At 37.1% G+C, this 22,473-nt stretch overlaps 2 protein-coding genes across 8 annotated transcripts in view; both read right to left on the reverse strand.

The window, feature by feature from the left end:
* Positions 1-49: 49 nt before the first annotated feature.
* Positions 50-2,734, reverse strand: cd79a (CD79a molecule, immunoglobulin-associated alpha). The gene is made up of 5 exons (XM_043260270.1): positions 2,601-2,734; positions 1,576-1,908; positions 696-811; positions 510-569; positions 50-438 (listed from the first exon to the last, which is right to left on the reverse strand). The coding sequence occupies exons 1-5, from the start codon at positions 2,638-2,640 to the stop codon at positions 322-324; spliced, it is 666 nt and encodes a 221-aa protein (XP_043116205.1). The 5' UTR covers positions 2,641-2,734; the 3' UTR covers positions 50-321.
* A 1,498-nt stretch (positions 2,735-4,232) lies between these two features.
* arhgef1b (Rho guanine nucleotide exchange factor (GEF) 1b) overlaps positions 4,233-22,473 on the reverse strand; it is a 32,304-nt gene continuing 14,063 nt past the window's right edge. For 3 of the 7 annotated variants that reach the window (XM_043260983.1, XM_043260980.1, XM_043260985.1), the window contains 28 exons: positions 21,726-21,768; positions 21,515-21,620; positions 21,212-21,352; positions 17,520-17,549; positions 16,247-16,364; positions 16,084-16,132; positions 15,672-15,677; positions 14,961-15,134; positions 14,286-14,406; positions 12,670-12,681; positions 11,509-11,664; positions 11,135-11,325; positions 10,907-11,053; positions 10,717-10,799; positions 10,459-10,584; positions 10,237-10,351; positions 9,592-9,692; positions 8,953-9,027; positions 8,791-8,866; positions 8,521-8,688; positions 8,351-8,438; positions 8,092-8,214; positions 7,938-7,996; positions 7,710-7,853; positions 7,516-7,623; positions 6,416-6,588; positions 6,214-6,314; positions 4,233-6,090 (listed from right to left, as the gene is read on the reverse strand). In XM_043260983.1, the coding sequence (XP_043116918.1) occupies positions 6,240-6,314; positions 6,416-6,588; positions 7,516-7,623; positions 7,710-7,853; positions 7,938-7,996; positions 8,092-8,214; positions 8,351-8,438; positions 8,521-8,688; positions 8,791-8,866; positions 8,953-9,027; positions 9,592-9,692; positions 10,237-10,351; positions 10,459-10,584; positions 10,717-10,799; positions 10,907-11,053; positions 11,135-11,325; positions 11,509-11,664; positions 12,670-12,681; positions 14,286-14,406; positions 14,961-15,134; positions 15,672-15,677; positions 16,084-16,132; positions 16,247-16,364; positions 17,520-17,549; positions 21,212-21,352; positions 21,515-21,620; positions 21,726-21,768 (2,808 nt within the window). In that variant the 3' untranslated portion in view covers positions 4,233-6,090; positions 6,214-6,239. Of the gene's footprint in view, positions 6,091-6,213; positions 6,315-6,415; positions 6,589-7,515; positions 7,624-7,709; positions 7,854-7,937; positions 7,997-8,091; positions 8,215-8,350; positions 8,439-8,520; positions 8,689-8,790; positions 8,867-8,952; positions 9,028-9,591; positions 9,693-10,236; positions 10,352-10,458; positions 10,585-10,716; positions 10,800-10,906; positions 11,054-11,134; positions 11,326-11,508; positions 11,665-12,669; positions 12,682-14,285; positions 14,407-14,960; positions 15,135-15,671; positions 15,678-16,083; positions 16,133-16,246; positions 16,365-17,519; positions 17,550-17,618; positions 18,013-21,211; positions 21,353-21,514; positions 21,621-21,725; positions 21,769-22,473 lie in introns of those variants that run through there. The other 4 variants (XM_043260981.1, XM_043260982.1, XM_043260984.1 and 1 more) reach the window with 4 other exon arrangements.

Genomic DNA, 22,473 nt, shown 5'->3' on the forward strand with positions numbered 1-22,473 from the left:
AAGTCAAAACGTTATACAATAAAATGAATATGCCACTTCCTCTAGTGTATCGACTTTGAGTATCCAGTGGATTTATTTATTTGGAACATTCCTCAGGACAGACTTAAAATGTCACACGTTTTACACAATTCATTCAAACCATTAGCAGACATGTTTGATTCACCAATGCAAAACACAAACAAGCTTATCTTCAAACTAGCAAAGAGATGCAAAGACATACTGAAAGCAGGCTCATGTAATCACGACTTTACATTTTAGCACAAGTAACAGAGTTCACTTTTCCCTTGACATTTTTTTTCCCGCATTCCTTTTCCTGTTCCTCTACGGCTTCTCCAGCTGAATGTCTTCTGTACAGTTGGCCACATCCTGATAGGGGCCTTGTTGACTGGTGCGTTGAATTTGATGGTAAGCTGAGTTGCAGTCATCCAGGTTTAGACCCTGTTGAAGGTCACTTTTGTGAATACGCAGCTAGCTAATAAGAAAAGAAAATGCAGTGGGAGTAGACATACCTCATAGATGTTCTCCTCCTCTCTTCCTTTCTTCTTCTCAAGTTCCTTCAGCTTCTTTGTCTGGAAGAATACAGTTGAGCATCCATCAACATCATGGTATCCGTTTATTTATTTGTTTGTTTAATGTTATGCCTGGAATGCATCCAATATGCTGAACTAAATCAAACGTTGTTGAGCGTGTCTGACCTTACAGAGCATCGCGGTGCCAGGGATCAACACACACATCAGCAGCAACACTCCTTCTGCTGTAATGATGCTGTTCTTTACACGCTCGCTGAGGTTCAAGGTCTTCTCCAAAGGTTCTAATTAAAGAGAATGGCTTAACTCATGAAGGCTTTTCAGAAATGACAAGTAAATCAAACTGATCATGGACCATTTTCTTAAAAAAAAAGTTAGAGAAAAATTAAACAAACATAAAACACAAAAAAGGCGAAAAGAGCTAAGTAACATAAACGTAGCTTGAATGAGAGGAATTTGGGTTTATGTCATTGAATGGGTTATTTGTGTTTACCTAACTCAGCCAATTGAATGATTTGTGGGGATTATTGCACAATGCAACCTTTTAGAGAGCATGAGTGCATGCATTATTATGTTTGTGACTTTCATATGCGTGCATTTAAGAATAAATAGGTAGACAGTGGGGCTATACATCAGATTATGTATTACATTAAAAAGCATAACTAAGTTATATAAACACAGTGTTTATTATAGGCTATGTGGAAAAGTCTCATATCTCAGGAATGCAACAAATTAATAAATTCTTTAAACTTTTTATTAATGAAAGAATCCAGGGGTGAAAGTTCAATGTTTCCATCACAAGTAGAATAATGGCTGATAAAAATTTTGCTCTCCTATCACAGGAAAGAATTACATTTTTAAAAATATATTAAAAACAGAAAACAGAAAACATATATATATATTATAACATTTTTAATCAAATAAGTGTAGTCTTGGTGAGCGAGACTGCACATATTTGATTTTATATTTATTTATCTATTTTTGGAATGGTGACCCTGACAAGAAATAAAATTAAGCAAATTAAATATATAATTGTGGTCTGACTCACTGTAGACTTGAAGAAAGGTACCATGGGTATAGATGTGAAAAGAGTTAGAATGCAGTTTACACTGGTACAAGCCGGTGTCATTGATACGGACACTCTTGAAAACTAACGAATGGCATGTGGCTCCATTTGTCCCTGTGTCTGACTTGTTGAGCAGATTTTCTAAGACAGGCCTTATGATACCATTGGTGTTGTGAATATTCACAATCCAGGTGAAATTGTGAGGTCTATCCCACTGGTAGCAGCAGCGGACGGTGGCTTCTTCTGAGAAAGCCACGCGCTCCAATGGCTTATCTGCCTCCAGTGTCAGGTCGTCAAAAACATTGCTGGCAACAGCTTATGCAAAGGACAAAAAACAAAACGAAACATATAGTATGCTCTAATATTGGGTGGCACAACAGCTCAATAAACATTTAAGCGGAAAATATTCCACAGTGGGGAAGACTATAGCATAAAATTTGTGATTAGAACGCTCTAACATAAAAACAGCTTAAAAATATAGCTTTGATTTGCCCCCAAAGAACATTAACTTCAATCCACATGATATCAGCATGTTTAAATCTATTAGCTAAACTGAACACTTCCCACCACAAAAAGTGATATAGAAAAGACTTGTCATGTGAACTTAATACTTAATACAGTGTAAAATTCAATTAGACCCATAAAATTGTAAGTCACACCGAAAAGAACAAGATCTCCACAAAAATCTAGACTGGTAGTAATAAGATGCAAACTGTAACAGCTGCTCTGAGAGGAAATCAGCTTCACTGAAGCAGAACATAGACATGCAGATGGAAATTTTGTGTACTTTGTTCTTAGGAGTTAAAAAGTTTATTGCCGAATTTGCAATAGTATGCTTTCGAAAAACTAAAATTTACATTACCCGTCTTATATATATTTTTTGTGCTCAAAATGAGCTTAGATTACTATAAAACCAGCTGATTATAATGAATGCTTAACAATTATTAACATTTCATAATAAAAAGTACACACACACACACACACACACACAATGTGTTAATGCTTACCTCCCCAGAAACTCAACAAGATAACCAGCGAGAATGCCATTTTCTCTAAGAAACCAGAACACTTTTAAAAACCCTCTTGCTGCTCATTAGCAAATGTGCCGTTCAAGTGTTTGTCTTCCCTTCCTGTATCATCAACACCCACCCATTCTTCTATTTCAGTTTGTGGTGAACACACGCAAAAAGAGGGGTTGGACAAAATAATGCGAACATTGAGGTGTTTTACCACCATTTGCCTTTAAAACAGCTTCTAATCTTCTTTGAAAAGAACGTCTGAATATGTCTCTAGTTTAATGCCAACTACAAAAACATCTGCCAGTCGCTTTACAGATGTTGGAGGGAATCTGCTTCTCACCTTCATCTCCAAAACTGCCTACAGTAGTCAGTTTTTTTTGAAACATGATCTTCATGGTGAATTTTGAAGCTTGTCGACACTCTGCTGCAGAAGTTTTGCACCTTTTATTTATTTCAGTTTTTATAATCGTGCTTGTGTACGCAGTCATAATATAAAGTCTGTTGTTCATAAAACACCAAATTTATTATTATTTTGATAATGTGGTAATGTAAACCTAATGCTGCTGAAATTAAAGACAATATAAGCTCATGTCATTTTTGATCATTTATTAAAAAAAAAAAAAAGAAGAAGAAAATAATTAAAAAAACGTACCTAAATTCTGATGTATCTTACAAATAAAATCAAAGCCCAAATACACAGAATAGTCCTTGCATAATCATTTATATAGACAGACAGCAATGGAATGCCTGTAATGAGTGGACTCCTGTACACAGAATTACATAAAAGACAGTCATGGATTGCAGAATGTTTAAAAGATCTAACAAAGACCGCTCAGTACTAAGCACTCATCCATTTTTAAGAACAACATGAGTGGAACTGGTATAATTTGGTGGGTCTGGAGCAAAATATGAGATTAATATTTAACACTGAACATTGCTAAATGAGAAGGCAAGTATGCCCGTGCCTGTCAGCTGGACTAAAAGAGCCCTTTAGAAATAAAAAAAAAAAAACCCAATCTGCACAAGGCACCCTATAAATAGATTTAAACATACAGATATATCACTATGTATACATATATGTGACAGATACATATGAAAAGTTTGAGAAATGAGAGAGAATAATAACACCACACCCAACACCCTTCTCTTATCAATTATTAGGAGTTCAAGGGAATATCAAAGGCGAAATTTGAAACGCTTTCTAATCGAATCTAAGCTGTGGCCATTTCCACATCAAAAATAAGACTCTTGCCATAAGAGTGAAATTCAGTGAAGCCTTTTATAGTTTTCTAGTTAAGGGTGTACTTTGTCTCTCTCAGTCCTTTTATAACAAGCAATGCATAGTATGGTAATTACAGATTTTTCTAAGAAAAAGAACAGAAACAACGGAAATGAAAAAAACCACCCATTCAAGCCATCGTGAATGCAAATAAAATAAAATAAAATAACTGTGCAAGAGGACTGAAAGAAAGTAAAATGTGTAGAACAGATCTTACACCATGATAGTTTCATTATAAAACTTTCATTTGCTACTTCTAAAAAAAAAAAAAAAAAAAAACAAAAAGGTTTTATCGACATTCACTAGGACCAACACTGCTGGCCAGAATGCAAGACTTCTGGTAAACCATTTCAAGGAAATCAGCTGGGAAAAGAAACACCAGGAAAAGAAACCGAGGCCTTACAGAAATCAATATTATCAACACAATTACAACCTAAAAATGAATAGATCTCACACTATGTAAGGTAAAATAGGTTGCATAAATTTGGAAGTTGGTCAAGTAGAAAGACCTGTTGCAGTAGCATCATGAACACATGAAAATAATTACAGTACTGGTGTTCCTGTCTCTGAACTCTGAGATATAACATCATTTTAAACCCCTGCAAGTGCCTGATTCTCTGTGGTCTGGTTTCATAATTCGATAAGGAGAACAGGAGAGAAAAAGCTGGTCCCTTAAGCTAGAAAAAAAAAAACATGGACTGTTAATAAGAATCAGGATACTCCTATATTACTCATGCTGCAATTCAGTTCTCAACCAACTTAATTCCTTCTGCCTTAAATAGCATTATGAGCCAATCCACCCACTTCACCATTTTGTGGGTTGATCCAGCAGCTAAGGCAGACACTTTGTTTGGAAAAAGGTGGGCGAATAGTTTGGACCACCTCAGTTAAGTTATTCCAACTGACAGCTGAACTTTCCATACAAGGCAAAAGTGTTTTCATATCTACACTTTGTTATACTTTTATTTCTTTGGTCCTGCTTATAAACAAAACTACTCCCTAAAATAAAATAAACTGAGAAACAATGACAAGCAATTAAAAAAAAAATAGAATTCTGCTAACTGTACTGAGAAAACAATTATCTGAAATAACTGATGCGTTTTACAGCCGCCGAAACAGAATTTGCATAGTGCACAAAAATAGGCAATGTGTGATGATTATCATACGATCTGGGGCGACCTATTTGCAGCACCTGGGTTACAGAATGCTATAGATTGTGAAAGCTTCATTTCATAACAGCACCAGCACGTGCAACACTGTCATTCAAAATGCTATGTAATATGCGCATATTTCTTCACACCCACAATGTCAAACCCTGACAACGTTTCTCGACATCAGTGCTTGCCTTGATTTCACTTCAGAGGGGTTAGGCAATACAAAGCAAGCCTACCTTCCACAATCCTTGTCTCTACTTCCTTTGCTCATCCATCTGTTGATCGATCCTACTTAGCGCATCTTTTCTTATTCAACAACCAAAAACAAAAAAAAACTAATTCAAAACTAAAACGGGGCAAAAAAAAAAAAAAAAAAAAAAAAAAAGAGAAGGTAATGGATGCAACGCATGCTACTACGTCTCAATACTTTGCTAAAAAAAATTGACATATATATACTTTTTAGCATTTTTTTTTTTATACATGTAATATAGTATGGTAATAATTATTAGGATGAGTGAACATCTTGAAATGCATAAAAAAAAAAAAAAAAATGAAAGGGCATATTTACTACTATAATTACCCTTATTGAAAACCTGACTAAAGTACATTCTGAGAAACAGACAAAGATGCAACTATACTTTTCTACGAATATAGATAGCCTTTTGGTACTAAATTACTTTTGACATGCTTAACCAGGTTTATCGTTGTGTGTGTGCGCATGTTTGTATATGGTACAGTGCTTTCACACGCACTTGTAGCATTTTGCTCTGGAATCTCTCTAGGTGTTGCACAATTCTTTGGCATCTTTTGGCAAAACTGTATCTCATACCTCTCAACAGAAACGTGCATGCAGTCATTCAAGGTTAAGGATCACTATAATTTTACAACGCTCACTTCATTTCATTTCTCAGTGGCACAGAACGTGCTGGTGGCCTGCTGACAATCTTCTGAAAGGACAGTTGAGAAGACAAAAGAGATAGAGCAGGAACATTTAGGCAGAATTAGTCAATCAGCGAATCCCTCGAAGTCCAGCACATACAGTGATCTGAGGACAAATGAGAGATGGTGGAAACTGAATTGCTATACAAAAAACCAAAAAAACAGAATGGTGCTATATGAAAATTCAAATGATACGAAATACGGCTTTGTATTAAGCACATGGTAGTACCTTGTAACAGCAGGTTGTGATGTTCCTCAGTTGTAATGGCCCCCCTGAAGTGAATATTTAGCAAGAGCTTCTTGCAACTTATAATGGTCCTCCTCAACAGACTAGGAATATACACCAGAGATGCGTATTACGTAGGGCACCACTTTCAGATGAAATTTTTAAAAATTTAAACTGAGAGACCCTGTTTTCTCCTTCTCCTCACCTGCAGTCTCTTCAGTTGCTCCTCAAGCATCTGCAGTCTCCTCTGCACCTCCTCCAAGCGTTCCTGAGAAAGCACTAGAGGGGCGCTGATCCCTCTTTCCTCTTCTCCTTTATTCACCCCATCTCCTCCACTCTCTTCTCCTTCAGTTCTTCCTTCTGTGCTGGATTCCTCTACTAGGAAGGGAAAAAGGCATTAGGGATTTCAATATCAACCGGAAAAAAACACCCACAAGAAAGTCTTAGATCGTCTTCCTTTTTTTCTTTTCTTTTTAAGAATTATATAACATATTGTTTTAAAGACTTTAAAATTACATTTCCTCTAAATATTGCTGCAGCATTGCGTTGAATGTGTTGAACTGAAGATATTCAGCACAGTTGAATTATCGAAAACGGTCTGCAAATTCGACTACATTTAAACAATTGTTCTCTGTAAAATGAAGCCTTCCTCATGCTACTTGGATGTAATTTCTCCTTGTCTTTTTATGGAAGTGCTGGGTGTCATTCAATCTTTTCTTTTAACAATAGTAATAGTAGCCTATCTTAAGGCAGCATTCTACCAGTCCTAAAGCATGCAGTAGTGAATCCACTTCTGAAAAGGTCCATCTCAAAGCTATCATTTTTATCTAAAGTGATGGAAAAGGCTGTCCTCCATCAATTTACCATACTTTTAAGTGATAATTTGTTAGACAAGTTCCAGTAAGGTTTTAGATATAGTGCAGAGAAAACTTTGCTTGAGATCCTGAACGATATTTTCTTAGCCGTGGAAATTCTGCAATTCTAGTACTCTTGGTTTTCTCTGTTGCAGCTCTACGACTGTGGAACAATCTGCTGGTACACATTAGGCTGTTGTTCTAAACCTTCACTAAAAACATATTTCTGGCTTTTGGATCAATGTAATTTAATGCAAATTATCTGTCTTATTGTGTTTGTATTTAATCGTTTTATCTTTTAGATTGTATAACACTTTGGCCAACAGTTGCTGTTTTAAATGTGCTTTGAAATAAAACGCCTCGCCTTTAGGAATAATTGCGAGGTTGAACCTCTTCAGCTTAAAACCTGAAGCAATATGCAATATGCAATACGCAGTTCCTAACGACTGACCTCCATCTGCCACCTGGCTTTCAGGTGCCGTCCCTCCATTTTCCCCAAGAGTCTGAGAGTCATCAGACAAGCTAATACTCCCGACCAATAGCCTCTTCAAATACATGACTGTAAGAAAAAAAAAAAAGATTATGTACAGCATGAAATTGCAGGTGCTCACAGTTAGACCTCCATAAAATGACATTCGTTCTGACCTTCATCCAAAGCAGCAATAGCAGACTTCTCTGGAGGGGAGTGGCTATGGCTGAGCGGGTCAAAGCCATTGGAAGCTAGGTAGTCTATGAGTGAAGGATAAGTTTCTTTATTCTTCTCATCAGTAAGACTGTCTTTAAATCGCCCTATGGTGAATAAAACAAAGGCACATTATTATACCACTGTAGAATTACTTGGAAAGACTTAATATCCGCTTCTAAGAGTCTCACCACCACGACTTTTCAACAGATCTCCTCCGTTCTCAGTGGGGCTAAGAGGGGGATGAACACTGGAGAAAAGAAAGAGTGTAGTCGGTTTTGAGTTTGCTAGTTCAATGCCACATTACTCTTATGGGGTTTCGCTCTTTTCTAAAACCACACTCACGGGCTGTATGCGGGTCCACTGGTGCTACTGGGCATGCTGCCACTTCTGCCATCTCGTTTCAGCTTATTGCCGCCGCCCCTCTTCTTCAACTCGTCAACCGTAGCCCTAATCACCTCTGCCCAACTGGAGCAAAAAAAACAGTGACTGTGAGCGTTAAATTACATGTTTCGGATTTCAATTTTGAAGCAAGATTTTATATGATCCGCCTGTCATTCGTATAAGTATTCCATTTCAATGGCTTCATATAGTTCACTCTCACTTTTTCTTCTCCCCAATAGTCTGAGCCACTAGTTCATAGATCTGTGCTCCGCTTTCCCAGGTGAAGATGACATAGAGGGCTTTTGGGTCTGATGAAAAGAACAAAAGTAACTTTATATCAGACTCACATTCTTCAGAATACAACATGCTAATTCTCTTGAACTCACTCACCAGTGGCCACGTCTCTGAGAAAAACAGATTCTAGTTTAATGATTGGACTCAGCATCTGTTTGCCTTCCTGAACGGCGATGTTGCTTTTGCTCTGACACTTCAAAACCATCTTATCATCCTGCTTCTGAAACAAGACCAGGAGGTCTGACACTAAAACACAGTGCACATCTGCAAACACACACACACAGAAATTGGATGAGTAAGAGGCTGAACTCTTGATTACAGAAGCACTGAAAGCTAATAAATTTAACGTTTGTCAATTTAGGTTACCAATCGCTTTCTCCTTGGTCACCCTCCATGTCAGAGGTCCTTCAAACAGCATCGTTCTGGTGCTCAGATCAATGTTCTAATTAACAGGGAAAAGAGTGGATCATAAGCCCCAGACAATAAGTTAAATCATAATCACACATGAGACATGAAGATATTTCTCACCTTGTATTCGCTGTAGAGGTCATTGCTCGGTTTCAGTCCTGAGGTGTCCAGCCGGCGCTGGTAGTCTTTCAAAATCTGAGTTGAAGATGAGCAGATATTTAGATTATTAGACTGGTTGTTGGGGAAATGCATATTCGACACCATCCTTACGGGGTGGGCTATATTACAGTATGAACTATTTCAAATGATGGTTCTTCTTTTGTTAAGATATTTTAAGATATTTCTGATGAAACCCAAGAACTTTCTGACCCTCCATAGGCAGTAACAAAACTACAGCTTTCGAGGTCCGAAAAAGTAGTAGAGACATAAATAAAATGGTCGATGTGACATCAATGGTTCAACTGTAATTTTAAGAATTAAATTTTTTTTTTAATAAAGTCATTATTTTTTCTTTCTTTGCTCACAAAAAGTATTCTCATAGCTTCAAAAAAAATCTTGATATGTGTTCCGAAGATGAACTAAGGTCTTTTGGGTTTGGAATAACATGAGGGATTTTTATTTTTATGTGAACTATCCATTTAATACAGTATCCTACATACATTACAACATGCTGGAAAATAGTAATGCCTGTGTATTGCCAGACCACACATCCGTACAGTAAATCATGTGTATTTGAAGGAAGTTCCACTGAATTCTCACCAGCAGGTTCTCCATGACTTTGACTTCTTCGTTGACATGGTTGAGGATCTTACGACAGGATTCTGCTGCTTGGTTAATGTTCTCTTTTTCCATTTCATCATCTGTGAGAAATGGATAGTGGTTATAAACCAGATTTTGCGTAATGCTTTTTTTGTTTTCTTGTTCATTAATGCTTATTTATTCCTATGATGGCAAAAAACGTTCAACAACCTTTACTCCTTTGTTAATGTTACATAATCCATTAGAAATCATTCAAATATGCTGATTTGATGCTCAATTAATGCTTCTCAGCAAACTATGGCTCTGTGTAGTAAATTCTAAAAAATACCATGTTTACTAACAAGTTTTTAAAGACATTAATATACACTTCATAAATAAAAAAAACTTTAAACTTTAAAACAGTTTAAAATACTGGTTTATTTCTGTTTATTGTGCGTATTTGGGTTTCATCTGCAGGCATATTTGGAGTTTTTGTGTCTTGTGTGTGAGCGCCCCCTGGCCTTTAGATGGAGATTTACTACTGATCACAGAACTGGTACACATGGGTAGAGAGTGCAATATCATTTATGCGATAATATTCATTGTCCTGATTTTAGCCCATTATGTTTTGCTTTTAAAGGAAAAAAAAAAAGTAAAAATCCTTACCAGTGCTCTTGGCAATGTTTTCCAGCAGAAGAGGATACTTAGTTAGTCTTTGCATCTCTATGGGAATGATATCTTTCAGCTGTAGCCTCCGACACTGTGGCTTACTCTCTGCCTCCTACAACGCAAACACAGAATATTTAAATAATAATAAAAAAAAAAAAGATGTTGACTGGGCGAATAGTTGCAGTATCACTGAAAACAGTGTTTTAAGAGTAAACGTACCAGTATGAAAGCATTAAAACGGGGATCTTTCTTCTGTCTGCTCTTTATCTGCTCCAGCGCCCAGGACTGGTAGCTACAGAAACGTGCGGTGAGCTTCTGAAACCATTCTCCTTCTGAGCCACTGAACTAAAGAGATAGAAACATGTCTACTTATGTAACAGCTAAGACAAGCTCATGTTGTCAAGATGAAATGCTGAATAACACAGTGTTGAGGAAGAACATGAAGAACTAGCATTTAGCAAACTCTAGGCTACTTACCCTGTTGAGAAGTGGTGTGCTTATGGTTTTGACAATGAACTCATCCCCCTGCCGCAGTTTTTTTAGGTTCTCATAGAAAGCATCTAGAAAAGAATGGATTCAAGCTATGTCAAGGCTGTTCATAATATGAAGGAATCTTTTAAAACAATGCAGATTTGAGTCCATTAATATATTTGAAGTGGATACATACAGTGCATCTCTATGATCTCATCGAGGCTGGGGAAGATGGTGGCCGTTTCAGTCATGGTCATAATCTCTTCCCTCTCCAGCGGACGAGAAAACACAGTCTGCAATACACTCAGCATACGGACATGAGCGTGCTCCGTCGTAAACAGCTCTGAGAGACACAGAGAAAAATATGTTCATCATTGCAGCCTGCTACACAGATTTAACAAAAAGGCATTCTTGCTTGTATTACCATTAATGACTTCTTGTCTTTTGATTTCTTTCTTGCTCAGTTTTTTCACGTCCTCAGGAGCAGCAAGACCCCTCCAGTTGGGTGGGTCCTGCTCAAGCTCCAGGATTCGGGGCTCTATCTCCTCCTGCTGAGGGAAGGGGGCAAAACATTGACCAGTGACGGGGCCGTCAGGCAAAAATCCACCTTCCGCACTAAGAAAAACAAATGAAGGGGGAAAAATTAAAAGGGATACATGTTAAGCATTGTAAAAAAAAATTGTTAAGGTAGTGATGATTACAATCCCTGGATTGAGAAGCCCCTTGTGCTGCTGTCTCCTGCGGACAGTGTGTGTATGGGTGTTTCTAAATGTGAGTGACGGTTAGTCTTTGCCTTACGAGACTGAATGCTGTGGGGAGGGTGAGAGGGGGTGAGAGGTAGAGGTTGACTGCAGGTCCACGTCGCTACGGGAGCGAGACTGCTTGGCCCGGGTAGAGCCACTACGGCGAGAGTGACGGCGCTCCACGCAAAGGCTCTCGCTGCGGCGCACATTCCTGAATACCCAAGAGAAGGGGAGGGGGTGGGGTAAGGGAAAAGATAGAGGAAAAAGAAGAACCAGAAGAGAAAAAAGGAAGCAAAAAGGACAGGAACATAAAGAAGACGACGTGGGAAAAAAAGACCAGGGAATGAAAAATGAAAAGGGGAGGGCAGAAGATGGGAAAGGGGGAAAGGAAAAGAAAGCAACAGAAAGGAGAAAAAAAAATTGGGAAAAGTGAATGAATTAAGAAAGAATAAAAATAAAGAAAATAAGGAAATAAAGGGAAGAGGGATTAAAAATAAACAGAATGAGATCAAATGAAATGGTAGAGGAAAGGAAAAAGGAAACAAAATAAAGAAGAGAAACAGATGAAAAGGAAAGGAAAGGAAAGGAAAGGAAAGGAAAGGAAAGGAAAGGAAAGGAAAGGAAAGGGCAATGAAGTAGTAGAAACGTGGAAAGAAGATTAAATGACAGTGAGGTTACAGACCACAGTCCAAAACAGAATTGAACAAGAATTGATGAAGAAGAAAAAGTAAGTGAAATGTTAAGACAAATGATGTCAAAACCACGTTGTCACATGTCATTAGCACTAGTTCACAGGGAGATTCATTCAGCCGCATCAATTTAAGACTCTTCTGGGATCCACATTAACAAACATCTCCTGCTCTTTCTAATGTGTCATTTACAGCATCTCAGTGCACTTAAACACCTCAATTATACTGATATGAAACACTACTGGCTAAGTGGGCTTCATTCATGCAAAGCATCCCAAAAGGCAGACACTTCTGCCCTCAATACCTAAAGCCCAAAACCTGAGAAGAACCATACTTAGCCATGCAGTGAGTAGGAGTGTATGTCTAGGATGAATCTAATGCTTAAAAAACTGTGTCATTCATTGTACAATATTTTCTAATGTATGCATAATAAAATGTAATGTAAACTGTTTAGGAAGAGAACGTGTGTGTGCATCAGTAGCAGTTGAGGCTGGCAGAGAATCCCAGAGACAATCACGCAGACCCACCTTGTCTTCTTTCTGTAAAAACATAGGGCGAACGAGTAGTTACAGCATAACCGAGAACAAATCGTTTATTAATAAACACCCAACCGAAAAATTCCAACTATAAACCAACTAACCTCAACACTACCCTAAACAAAATCTCAAAGCCAACAACAAAGCGAGACAGAGCGTACAACAACAGACATCAGCAACAAACAGCGCTTCCACATGAAGGATAGTTGCACGAGTAAAATAAAAACGCACAGCTAATCCAGTAATGCTAGTTTCACACCAGATACTGTAAACACTGAGCTTTTAAAGGGTTAGCCCACAAAATGAAAATTCTGTCATTAATTACTCACCCTTATGTTGTTACAAACCCTTTGTTCATCTTTGGAATACAGAATAAGATTGTGACCCTGCGTGGACAACAACACAACTGGAATGTTCCCAGAAGCAGAAACATAGTAAGGACATCTGTAAAATAGGGACTCAACTTCAGTTTTGCAAAGCTATGAGAATCCTTTTTATGTTTTAAAAGAAAAATAACGTAACTTATTCAATAATTTCAAAGGTTTTAAGAGTATTTAGCTATTTTGTAGAGTACCACAATGTATGCACAAACTTTGTCCAGAACATAATCAACATAACAATCCAAATTGTTGAATAAGTTTTTATTGATGTTTTCTTTGGGCACAAAAAGCATTTCTGTAGATTTCGCAAAACTTTGAAGTTGAGGCACCGATGTCTTGAAATATTCCGATTGCGTTGCTGTCTACACAGTGTCAGAGAGCTGTTGTTTGTGGTCCAAAGATGAACGAAGATGTTATGGGTTTGGAATGACATGAGGGTGAGTAAATAATGACAGAACTTTCATCTTTGGGTGAACTAAACCTTTAAGTTATGTTTATGTTCAAAAACCAAAGACAGCTGGTTCAGTTCCCACAAGTAACTATCACCATTGTACCAAACTACAGAAGATAAGGTTACTCCAGCAAAATCTGCCATACATGCAACAGTAAGTCATGTTGGATGACAGCATCTGCTAAATATCTACCTACTAAACGAAGAAGCAAAAACATAACCTTTCAAAAAGTCATGTTTGCTCAAATTCAGACAAAACCTGCTTATTTTGATAGCGTCTTGCCTTGGCGCAACATTGCGAAACATAGAGCTGACTGAATGCAAAGAAAGACTGCGTCATGGATAAAATGTAAACTGAAAGCTAACAAAACACAACTGACACTGCAAAACATCAGGTGGAGGATGAGGAACAAAGACAAAGAGGTAAAAAAAAAAAAAACGAGGCGGCACAATGCAGAGACAAAAATTAAAGTGGGAAGAAAGGGAGTTAGGATAGGAGGGGAAAGGGAGGGAGGCGCGTATGCGCAATAAGGGATTGTCTTGGTCTTTGTTGTCCTTAAGGAGGGTAGCATATATTGCGGGCAGCAGCAGGAGCAGCAGCACAGGAGGGACACCGCACACTCCCCGAGACAAAGCAGGCAGGGAGTTTTTACACCCTCTCTTATTTATGTAGTACAAAGTAACACTGTAACTACTGAACAACTTAAAAAGCATGCAAACTGTTTGCTTAATGTTTTTCATTTTACTTGTGTGTTTTTATATCTGCTCCTCATTACCTGCCACTGTCCTGACTGTCATCTGGAAGTGTGTCAATGACGGAGAGAGGTTCACAGATGGTGAGACTCCCAGCTGTACTGACAGGAGATGCATCTCCAACATCTGGGACTGGTTTTGGGTCTGAGCGAGAACAGGAGAAAAGTGACAGCACTGCACGTGAAACATTAATAATATCAAAGCCCACTTGTAGCCTTATTTATTTGCATTTGTTGTTTGTTTTACATGAATCTTGGTATCATGATACACTGGTACCATATCAGTACCAGTATTATGAGCCGACATTACAGAATTTTTAAAAGATTTTATTGCTATAAGTTAATATTTGAGATTGAAATATACTGTTTGAAGTTAACTGTGCAGTTGTTGACTTGTTGTTCTCACGTAGCCATTAAAATGACTCATTTTAGTAATTTTTTTGTTTGTTTTTGTACAAAATTAATTATTTATTTTTTACATAATTTAGATATTACCAATTTGAGGCTTGTATGCATCAGCCACAATTAAAAACTGGTGTATGCTTGATTTAGTATGGTGGCAGTGCAGCTTTGTATATATTATTTTATTCCCCATATATATATATTTTAAAATGGCTCACATGCGCCATGTCAGTTGATCTCCCATTTGTCCAGTGTGCTTAAATCTAAAACATGCAAGACACATTTTCTGATCCTCACCCGTGTCACTCTGAGAGTCTGGACTGGTAGTCACACTGACGCTGATGGTCAAGTCTTCAATGCAGTCAGGGCCAAGAGCGCTACCTGACCCCACACCAGGTTTCCGCACTGAAATAATGCAGCTATCAATTATAGACCCTCGAGGAGGCTGGGGATTTGGTTTGATTGGCTTTACTAGACCATGAGAAAATAAGAGAACATATGAATCAAGAGCAACATGTAAAACATGTAAAACATTATAAACAATCAAAGAATGACAGATGGTCATTGTGCGGTTCTAACAAGAAGACATGACAGATGGACAACTAGATTAAAGAGAAGGGGGCATTTAGGAGTCTGATCCAACAATGTTAGTCATTCACTGGGCAAGGGCATTTCAAAGGTCAATCAAGCCCATGAATCTTAAGTAAACGGGAACCCAAACACAAACAAACAACACACAAAAATCTGAAATGTGTTTGTGAAAAAATCACTTGTAAGCAAGCATAAATAATAAAAAAAAAACATTTTAAACACATTATCACAATCAAAGTCACCTCAACCAGAAAAACAAAATCAGGAAATGAAAACTACAGAGAAACCCATGAGTTTGAAGTGGAACATGCAAACATGCATTAGATTTGATTAGCAAGGGAATATACCATCCAAGAAGACACAATCTACTCAAAGAACAGACCATAATACCTTCACAGTCCAATCTAGTTTGCTTACCATCATCTGCAAGAGGAAAACATAGCAAAGTTCCTTTAAATTCTACATCCATCTTTGATCTTGCAGGTATTTCAGTGTGTGTGTGTGTGTGTGTATATATATATATATATATATATATATATATATATATATATATATATATATACATATACATATACACATATACATATACACACACACACACACACATAAATACATGCAGAATGTTTCATACTATAAGCTACAGAAGCACCTCCTGGTTTCTGTATACATTGGTTTCAATGATCTTAGCAGGTGTCTGAGATGTTATGGGTAATTAGTGTAAATGGTTGAATGCATAGTGATATAATACAGGTTTGGTCAATGAGCGTGTGATGTAAGTAGGGCGTGTGTTCCGAGGGAGAGGGATGAAGAGATTTTTTTGAGTACGTACATGGAGGAGGTTTTTTGTCAGGTTTGCTGGGTTTGTTGGTTCCCCATGGCTGTTCAACAGAAAAGGAAACAATACTATTAGACAAGATAACACAAGTTCAGTATGTAAAATGAAAGTCAGAGGAATTCTGTTGTAGAATAAACTATGGAGAATGTCATCTAACCTTCAGCACGGAAGGGACAGAGGGCCGCCATCCTGACTTAGTCTTCTTGTTGTCAAGTGCTCTGGTTTTGACACCAAGTTGCTTCATATAAAAGGCAACTGCTCCAAAGATGGAGTTACTGAAGGGAGTAGAAATAACAGAACAGGTTACAAAGAGTACTGAAAAGTCATTCTATAGCTTAATGTGTCACCAGCACCACATTAACAATGTACGTTTGTACATTCATGCTATTTAGGGTTTCTGTGACATTTGATAAGTTTTAGGGTGGTTCATGAAATTTGTGTTTTTTTTAGTATTCTAAACCTCCACAACGTTTTTAAAGTACAACACTGCATATATTTTTATAAAAAATTACTGCTTTTTATGAAAGTAATCTTTCATACTCCTATCCAAAAATAGTAAAATTGTATAATATTAATACAATTTATAATAAATAAAATTTTTCCAAAAGACATTTACTGTATTTACTGCCAGTTTTGATCAAATGAATGCATTTTGCCGAAAAATTCATTTAATTTCCTTTAAAACATTACTGATTTTTTTTTTTTAATGGTAGCGTATATTCTAAGCCCTCAGACTTCACTATACAAAACATTATGACGGTCACAGTTGAGGTATTTCCTCTGTGCAGCTCAAGTCATGTGATCTGTGACTAGTCAGTGCAGTCCCCCAGTGTGTTATCAAATTGTCCAAGTGCCTCAGATGGGATCTTCACCTGGCATCAAGCCATTTCCTTCCCTTTAATAGAACAACAGAATCTCCAATGAAGGAGGAGAAAGAGAAGAGGGAGAGGGAGGAGGACAGGAAAGGGGAGGGACAGAAGTCTTGAGGAGGAGACTGTGCACATGTGCATGTCTATTGTGCCATGCACACATGGATTAAGTGATACAGCTGTGCACGACAAAATGAACAACTGCAACAGCTGCAAGTATCCAATAACACTCATGGGCACATTGTACAACTTCAGTCTGGAGTTCTTTTCATAAAACATGCTTATATTGCAATACTTAGCAGTCAAATCAAACCAACAAAACAATGTAAACTGTTATGAAAGACTGGTAACTTCATAAAAACATATTTTCATTGGAAAAGATGGGTTTACAATTACAGATTAAAGTGGCTGTTGATGACTTTAATTCTATAAATAAAAAGTAAACAAAACTACACACCAGTACATAATATAACAACGATCACAGGAAAATACACGCAACTGACTTTTGCATTCTGCACCTGCACTTACAAAAAAAAAAGAAAATCAAGAAAAAATACTCACCTTTTGTCTTTGTCGGCAACAATTGAGGGGCTGCAAAAGCAAAACCGAAATAATTAGGTACATCAAAGGAAAAATGCAGCACTGAGCTAAGAGACTCACCGCTTAAAGTTAAGTAACATTTTTTCTTCCTCGTTCTCGACCGGTTTTTAACTCTGTTTTAGGACGGTGAAATCTAAAGGTTTCAAGCTTTTCTTGACTCAAAATGACAGTAACTGTTGTATTGTTTGTAGAATTCAAACTAATGAACATATTCTGTCACGTGCAAATGAAGTAAAGAAAAAAAAAAAAAAAAGATCTACAAAAAATGGTGGTGCATCAAAAAATGCACTCAGGCAAAAATTTGCAATACAAAGCAATACAATGAAACAGTCTCTTGCAGAACTAGATGTCTGAGCTACACTATCTTCTTAAACTGCAAAAAGTACGATGGCACTCTCCTAAGGCACTGAGGTTGTCCTACGGTGATGTCCAGAAGCAAGCAAAGAGCTTCGGCTGTGGAACTTGCTATTTAACTGTGTTTTTGCCTGATGCAACCGGCATGCAAGAACATGGAAATCGGATACTTATGTTTTCCTATGATAATAAAAAAAGGAGGAGCGTGATAAGGAATCCCTAGCGTCTGGCCAATCAAAACTCTTGATCCGCCTCTGAGATTAAGAGTGCAGCCAATGGGAGCGTCTGAAGGTGAGGTCATTACTGTTCTACTGAGGGAGGAGAATGGATGAGGGGGGGGGGACTGTGCGAGAGGAAGCGGATAGTGTTTGGGAAAACAGAGGACGATTGTGTGGAAGAATATGAAGACTGAATACCCATACTGAGACCATCAGACATCAAAAGAATCTGTGTGAAGTCTCTGAGGACGCATTATGTCTCTAATAATGTCACTGAATGTGAGACACAGTGTCTTCTGTGCATGTTTTTGTCCATTCAGCCTATATATCTCTTTACAATGTCATCTTATTTTTACAGCAAATATTAAGTATCCTGCCTAACTGCAAACTGGCTTTTGTCCCTTGCTCTTTTCCTCTCTGCTGGCTTCAAACGTGACCCCAACCTCATCCCCCTTTCCATCATTCTCTCTGGCGGAGAGCCAGAAAGCAGAGACTTCCTGCCAGCGTGGCATTTCTGACTCCATCCTCTCTCTACCACTTCCTCTCTCTTTGCCACCATTTCTTTCCTCTGGATTAATAGGGCAGACTTCAAGTTGTAACATGGTGTGTTTTTAATAGAAAGATAGGGTGTGCCTAGACAGAGCATCCAAACCAACTTGGACTGCAGGAGTCCCGACTGAATCAAATGTTAAAAGTACAGAAACCGCTAAATAAATGCAATACAATGCAAAAACAACACATCATTCTGTCTGGCTGCATACTGAGCTTTTGATTCCCAAAGAAATGGCTCTAAAGTCGGTTTTTTTAATCAAAAACTTAAAAAGAATCAAAGTTTGACGAACCCTTACTTGGCCATTACAGAGTCAACAACCGACTCGCTTGAGACTAATGGCTGCTGAAAATCCAGCTCTGCCATGAGAGGAATAAAATATATTTCAAAATATAGAAAACAATTTGCAGTTACATTTCACAATATTCCTAATTTTACTATATTTGTTAATTTACCAAAATGCAGCCTTGGTAAGCACTTTAAAAATTAAAAAAAAATAAAATAAAAACCCTACCCCTAGAACCCTACCTTTGGAATGCTACTGTATACAATATGTATTGTTGTTTTCATATATGTATATAGGAACTTATCTGTAGAGATGGGGCACTTGATAGAGCTTTCAACAGAGGAACATGTTTGGTTCTTTTGCTATATAGTGGTCAGTGAGCACCAGTTTATCCATGCTGGTTTTCATTGAGTAAAAACAATGAACTAAATCCAGATTGGCAATGTCTGTTCAAAAGAGGAGAAATGCTCAGCGGTCTCCTCCTGACTTGCTTCCTCCACTCAATTCCTATGGGGTGTAATATAAATGCTTGCAGTCCAATGTTCACCCTATAATGTGAATCTACTACAATATTGCAACTCTTTGTGATGCCTGACAATTAAAGAACCCAAGCTGCTTTGCTTAAAGGGACAGTTCATGTAAAATTTAAGACTGCTTTTTTTTACCCTCACTCGCATTGTTAACTTTCTTTCATGAGCACATAAAATAACTGTATGAAATAAAAACATAAATTGCATTAGATTTCTGCTTAATATATTTATTCTGATCATGTGATGCTGAAAAATGTCACATATTTGCATTTATTTGCAAATATTAAAAATGCATTAAAAAGTAAAAGCGTTCCATGATTAAGAAGAACAATATGTTTGAAACTTGATTTTAAACTTTTAAAAGGTGGATTAAATAATATATAACACACACACACAAATATATATTATATATGACTGTCATATATAGGAAGATGAAATATAAGTAACTTAATATTTTATTTTTCTTAAATAATTATAAGAAATTAATATTTTATTTCAACATACAAAACTACAAATAAAAAGTGAAATATGAAAACGACTAATATGACAGAATTTAGCACATATGAATGGTTCACTGAATTATCGATTCACTTGAATCCATTAATAAAACACTGTTGTGTGTTGATCAGAGATGCACAACAGTTCTTATAGGGCTTTATTTTCATTGGCAAAATGACAATGGGTCTAAAAAGTAATTATTTGCACTTTTACCTTCTCTTCACTTTTAGGTGAAAACTTGGTATCTAAAATAATATCTAAAAAAAATCAATATAGGATGTATTGAATAATGTAAAAATATATTATTCAATAAAAAAACAATATAAATAATATTGTACCATGCATCCTTTTACCGTAGGATTATAGCAGAGAAATCTAATAAATGACACATTATTGTTTTGTTTGCGGTTGTTTAGGAATAAGAAGCCTGGTGGTTGCACTATAAATCATGAAAGATAATGAAATCATGAAGAGTGTCATGAAGGACAAACAAATTATATTGATCATGCCAATTTCAGGCAAGCAACCATTTAACTTTTGCCCTACGCTTTCAAAAGGTGACTGAGTTGCATCAGTTACAGCAAAGAAAGGCCCAATCCATAACAAAAGAATACATTTAGAGCCAAGAATGAAGATTTGGTGGATACATCACCTGAGTTAATTGAACTGCGCATAAAGCACAACAGTGAGTGGAGTGAATTCTGATACTGCTATTATAGAATTCATTGCAAGGGGTCAAACAGCCCAGCAGCAAGAAGATCCTGTGCAGTATGACACTTTCAATAGGCATCACTTAGCAGCCGGTGAGTGAATATCGACAGAGACTCGGGGGTTCTGATCCGCTGTGAATGCAGATTTGACAATAGTTGTATTCTGTCTAAGCGAATCGAGAGAGAGAGAGAAGTGTTGGTGATTCTCTTCCCTACTGCATACATGGTGTTTGTCTCAGCAGGGCACCAAAAACCCATAGCAGACGGTTTTGGATTATAGGTTAGGCACAGTGGAGGGCAGCAAAAGGCAAAGGTCTGGCTCCGTGTTTCAGACAAGAAACGGAACACCTGCTATTTCTCTTTCAACCATGACAAGAGAGTCAAATAGAAAACAGACACCTGACAGATGGGCTAATTATTCTACTAGCTAATCCAACTAGGGATGACTAAATACCAATTCTGGTCATAATATACACACATGAAAAATACTATAATAACGGTTCTTACTTGGCCTCTACCATCTTTTCCAGCAAAGATTCTGCTACTGCCTTCTCCTTCATTTCCATGGGGATGCGGTCAGTAGGACGATGGGATTCCACATCATTTAGTTCACGCTCATTGGGAGTCATTCCCATCATCCTCTTCTGCCTAATGTGGGACCATAAAGGTAGACAGGTATGGTAATCAAGCACCATGGATAGATGAGGACTTGTTATCAGGGCATGATATTTAGATTTTGTGCATTGTGGATGTCAGGTGCTCCAGGTTCGCTTTATTTTAAAGTACATTTGCTCGGCCCGTGGCTCTCACCTGAAGTCATCGAGCTGTCGCAGTATCTCTGGACTCTGCATGTACTGGATTTCACTAGCATAGCGTCTTTGTTGTTCATCGCTGATCATTTCTGGGCGCATGCGATCTGAAGGACCACAGTAAGAGGAATAAATTAATTTTGTGTAACTACAGCAATAACACATTATTAACATTAAGTAACGTGATCTGATTTGGAAAGAAGTGCACTCACCCAGTTCAGAGCCTATGTTATTTGGCACAGGTACTTTGAGAATCTGGAAGAGAGAAAGAATGCGTTGGAAATACTTCAGTCCAAAACATGGAAAAGGATCTAATCAGGGCTAGGGCTTTAGGGACTTTTTACACTGGTAGTTGCGCTGTAGTCAAAATGTATATATATATATATATATATATATATATATATATATAGATAGATAGATAGATAGATATATAGATAGATATATAGATAGATAAAAACTAAATCATGAAATAAACATACATATATAAAGAAAAAAAATATTACAATTAACTCACAATTTAGATTAAAATAAATACAATTATATTAAGTGTGGAGGACATTATAAAATATAAGTTTTAGATTTTACATATCTACAGTTACATGTAATACATTACAACACCACCAGAGGTCACAACAATATAAATAACCAGAGAACTATACTTTCTTACAATTTTTATGATATTAAGTATGAAAACAGGGAAGAAACAGACAAGTGGGAAATGTTGACCTGATATATCACATGAAACTGAAAAAAAGGAACTGGGTAGAATACTGTCCATTTCTAATGACCTCTATTGACTGTTAGATGTACTCAGAATATAGCCAGAAAGAATCATAAATCTCACCATATCAAAAATCACAAGAAATAGCACAAAAATAACAATTGTAAAGAAAATGTTAAAGAAAAAATTTAATAGATCTCAGATTTCAGTTACTTTTATCCAAATTTCAAGCTATCTGA

The sequence above is a fragment of the Puntigrus tetrazona genome, chromosome 16 (assembly GCF_018831695.1).
Source record: "Puntigrus tetrazona isolate hp1 chromosome 16, ASM1883169v1, whole genome shotgun sequence".
NCBI lineage: Eukaryota > Metazoa > Chordata > Actinopteri > Cypriniformes > Cyprinidae > Puntigrus > Puntigrus tetrazona.

What these genes read in the sequence shown, in the direction of transcription:
- cd79a (XM_043260270.1), bottom strand. Translation starts at nt 2,640, where the DNA reads ATGGCATTCTCGCTGGTTATCTTGTTGAGTTTCTGGGGAG. An exon ending in CTTGTTGAGTTTCTGGGGAG is followed by an intron (nt 1,909 to 2,600) that starts GTAAGCATTAAC and finishes CCTTTGCATAAG; the next exon opens with CTGTTGCCAGCAATGTTTTT. An exon ending in TACCTTTCTTCAAGTCTACA is followed by an intron (nt 812 to 1,575) that starts GTGAGTCAGACC and finishes CTCTTTAATTAG; the next exon opens with AACCTTTGGAGAAGACCTTG.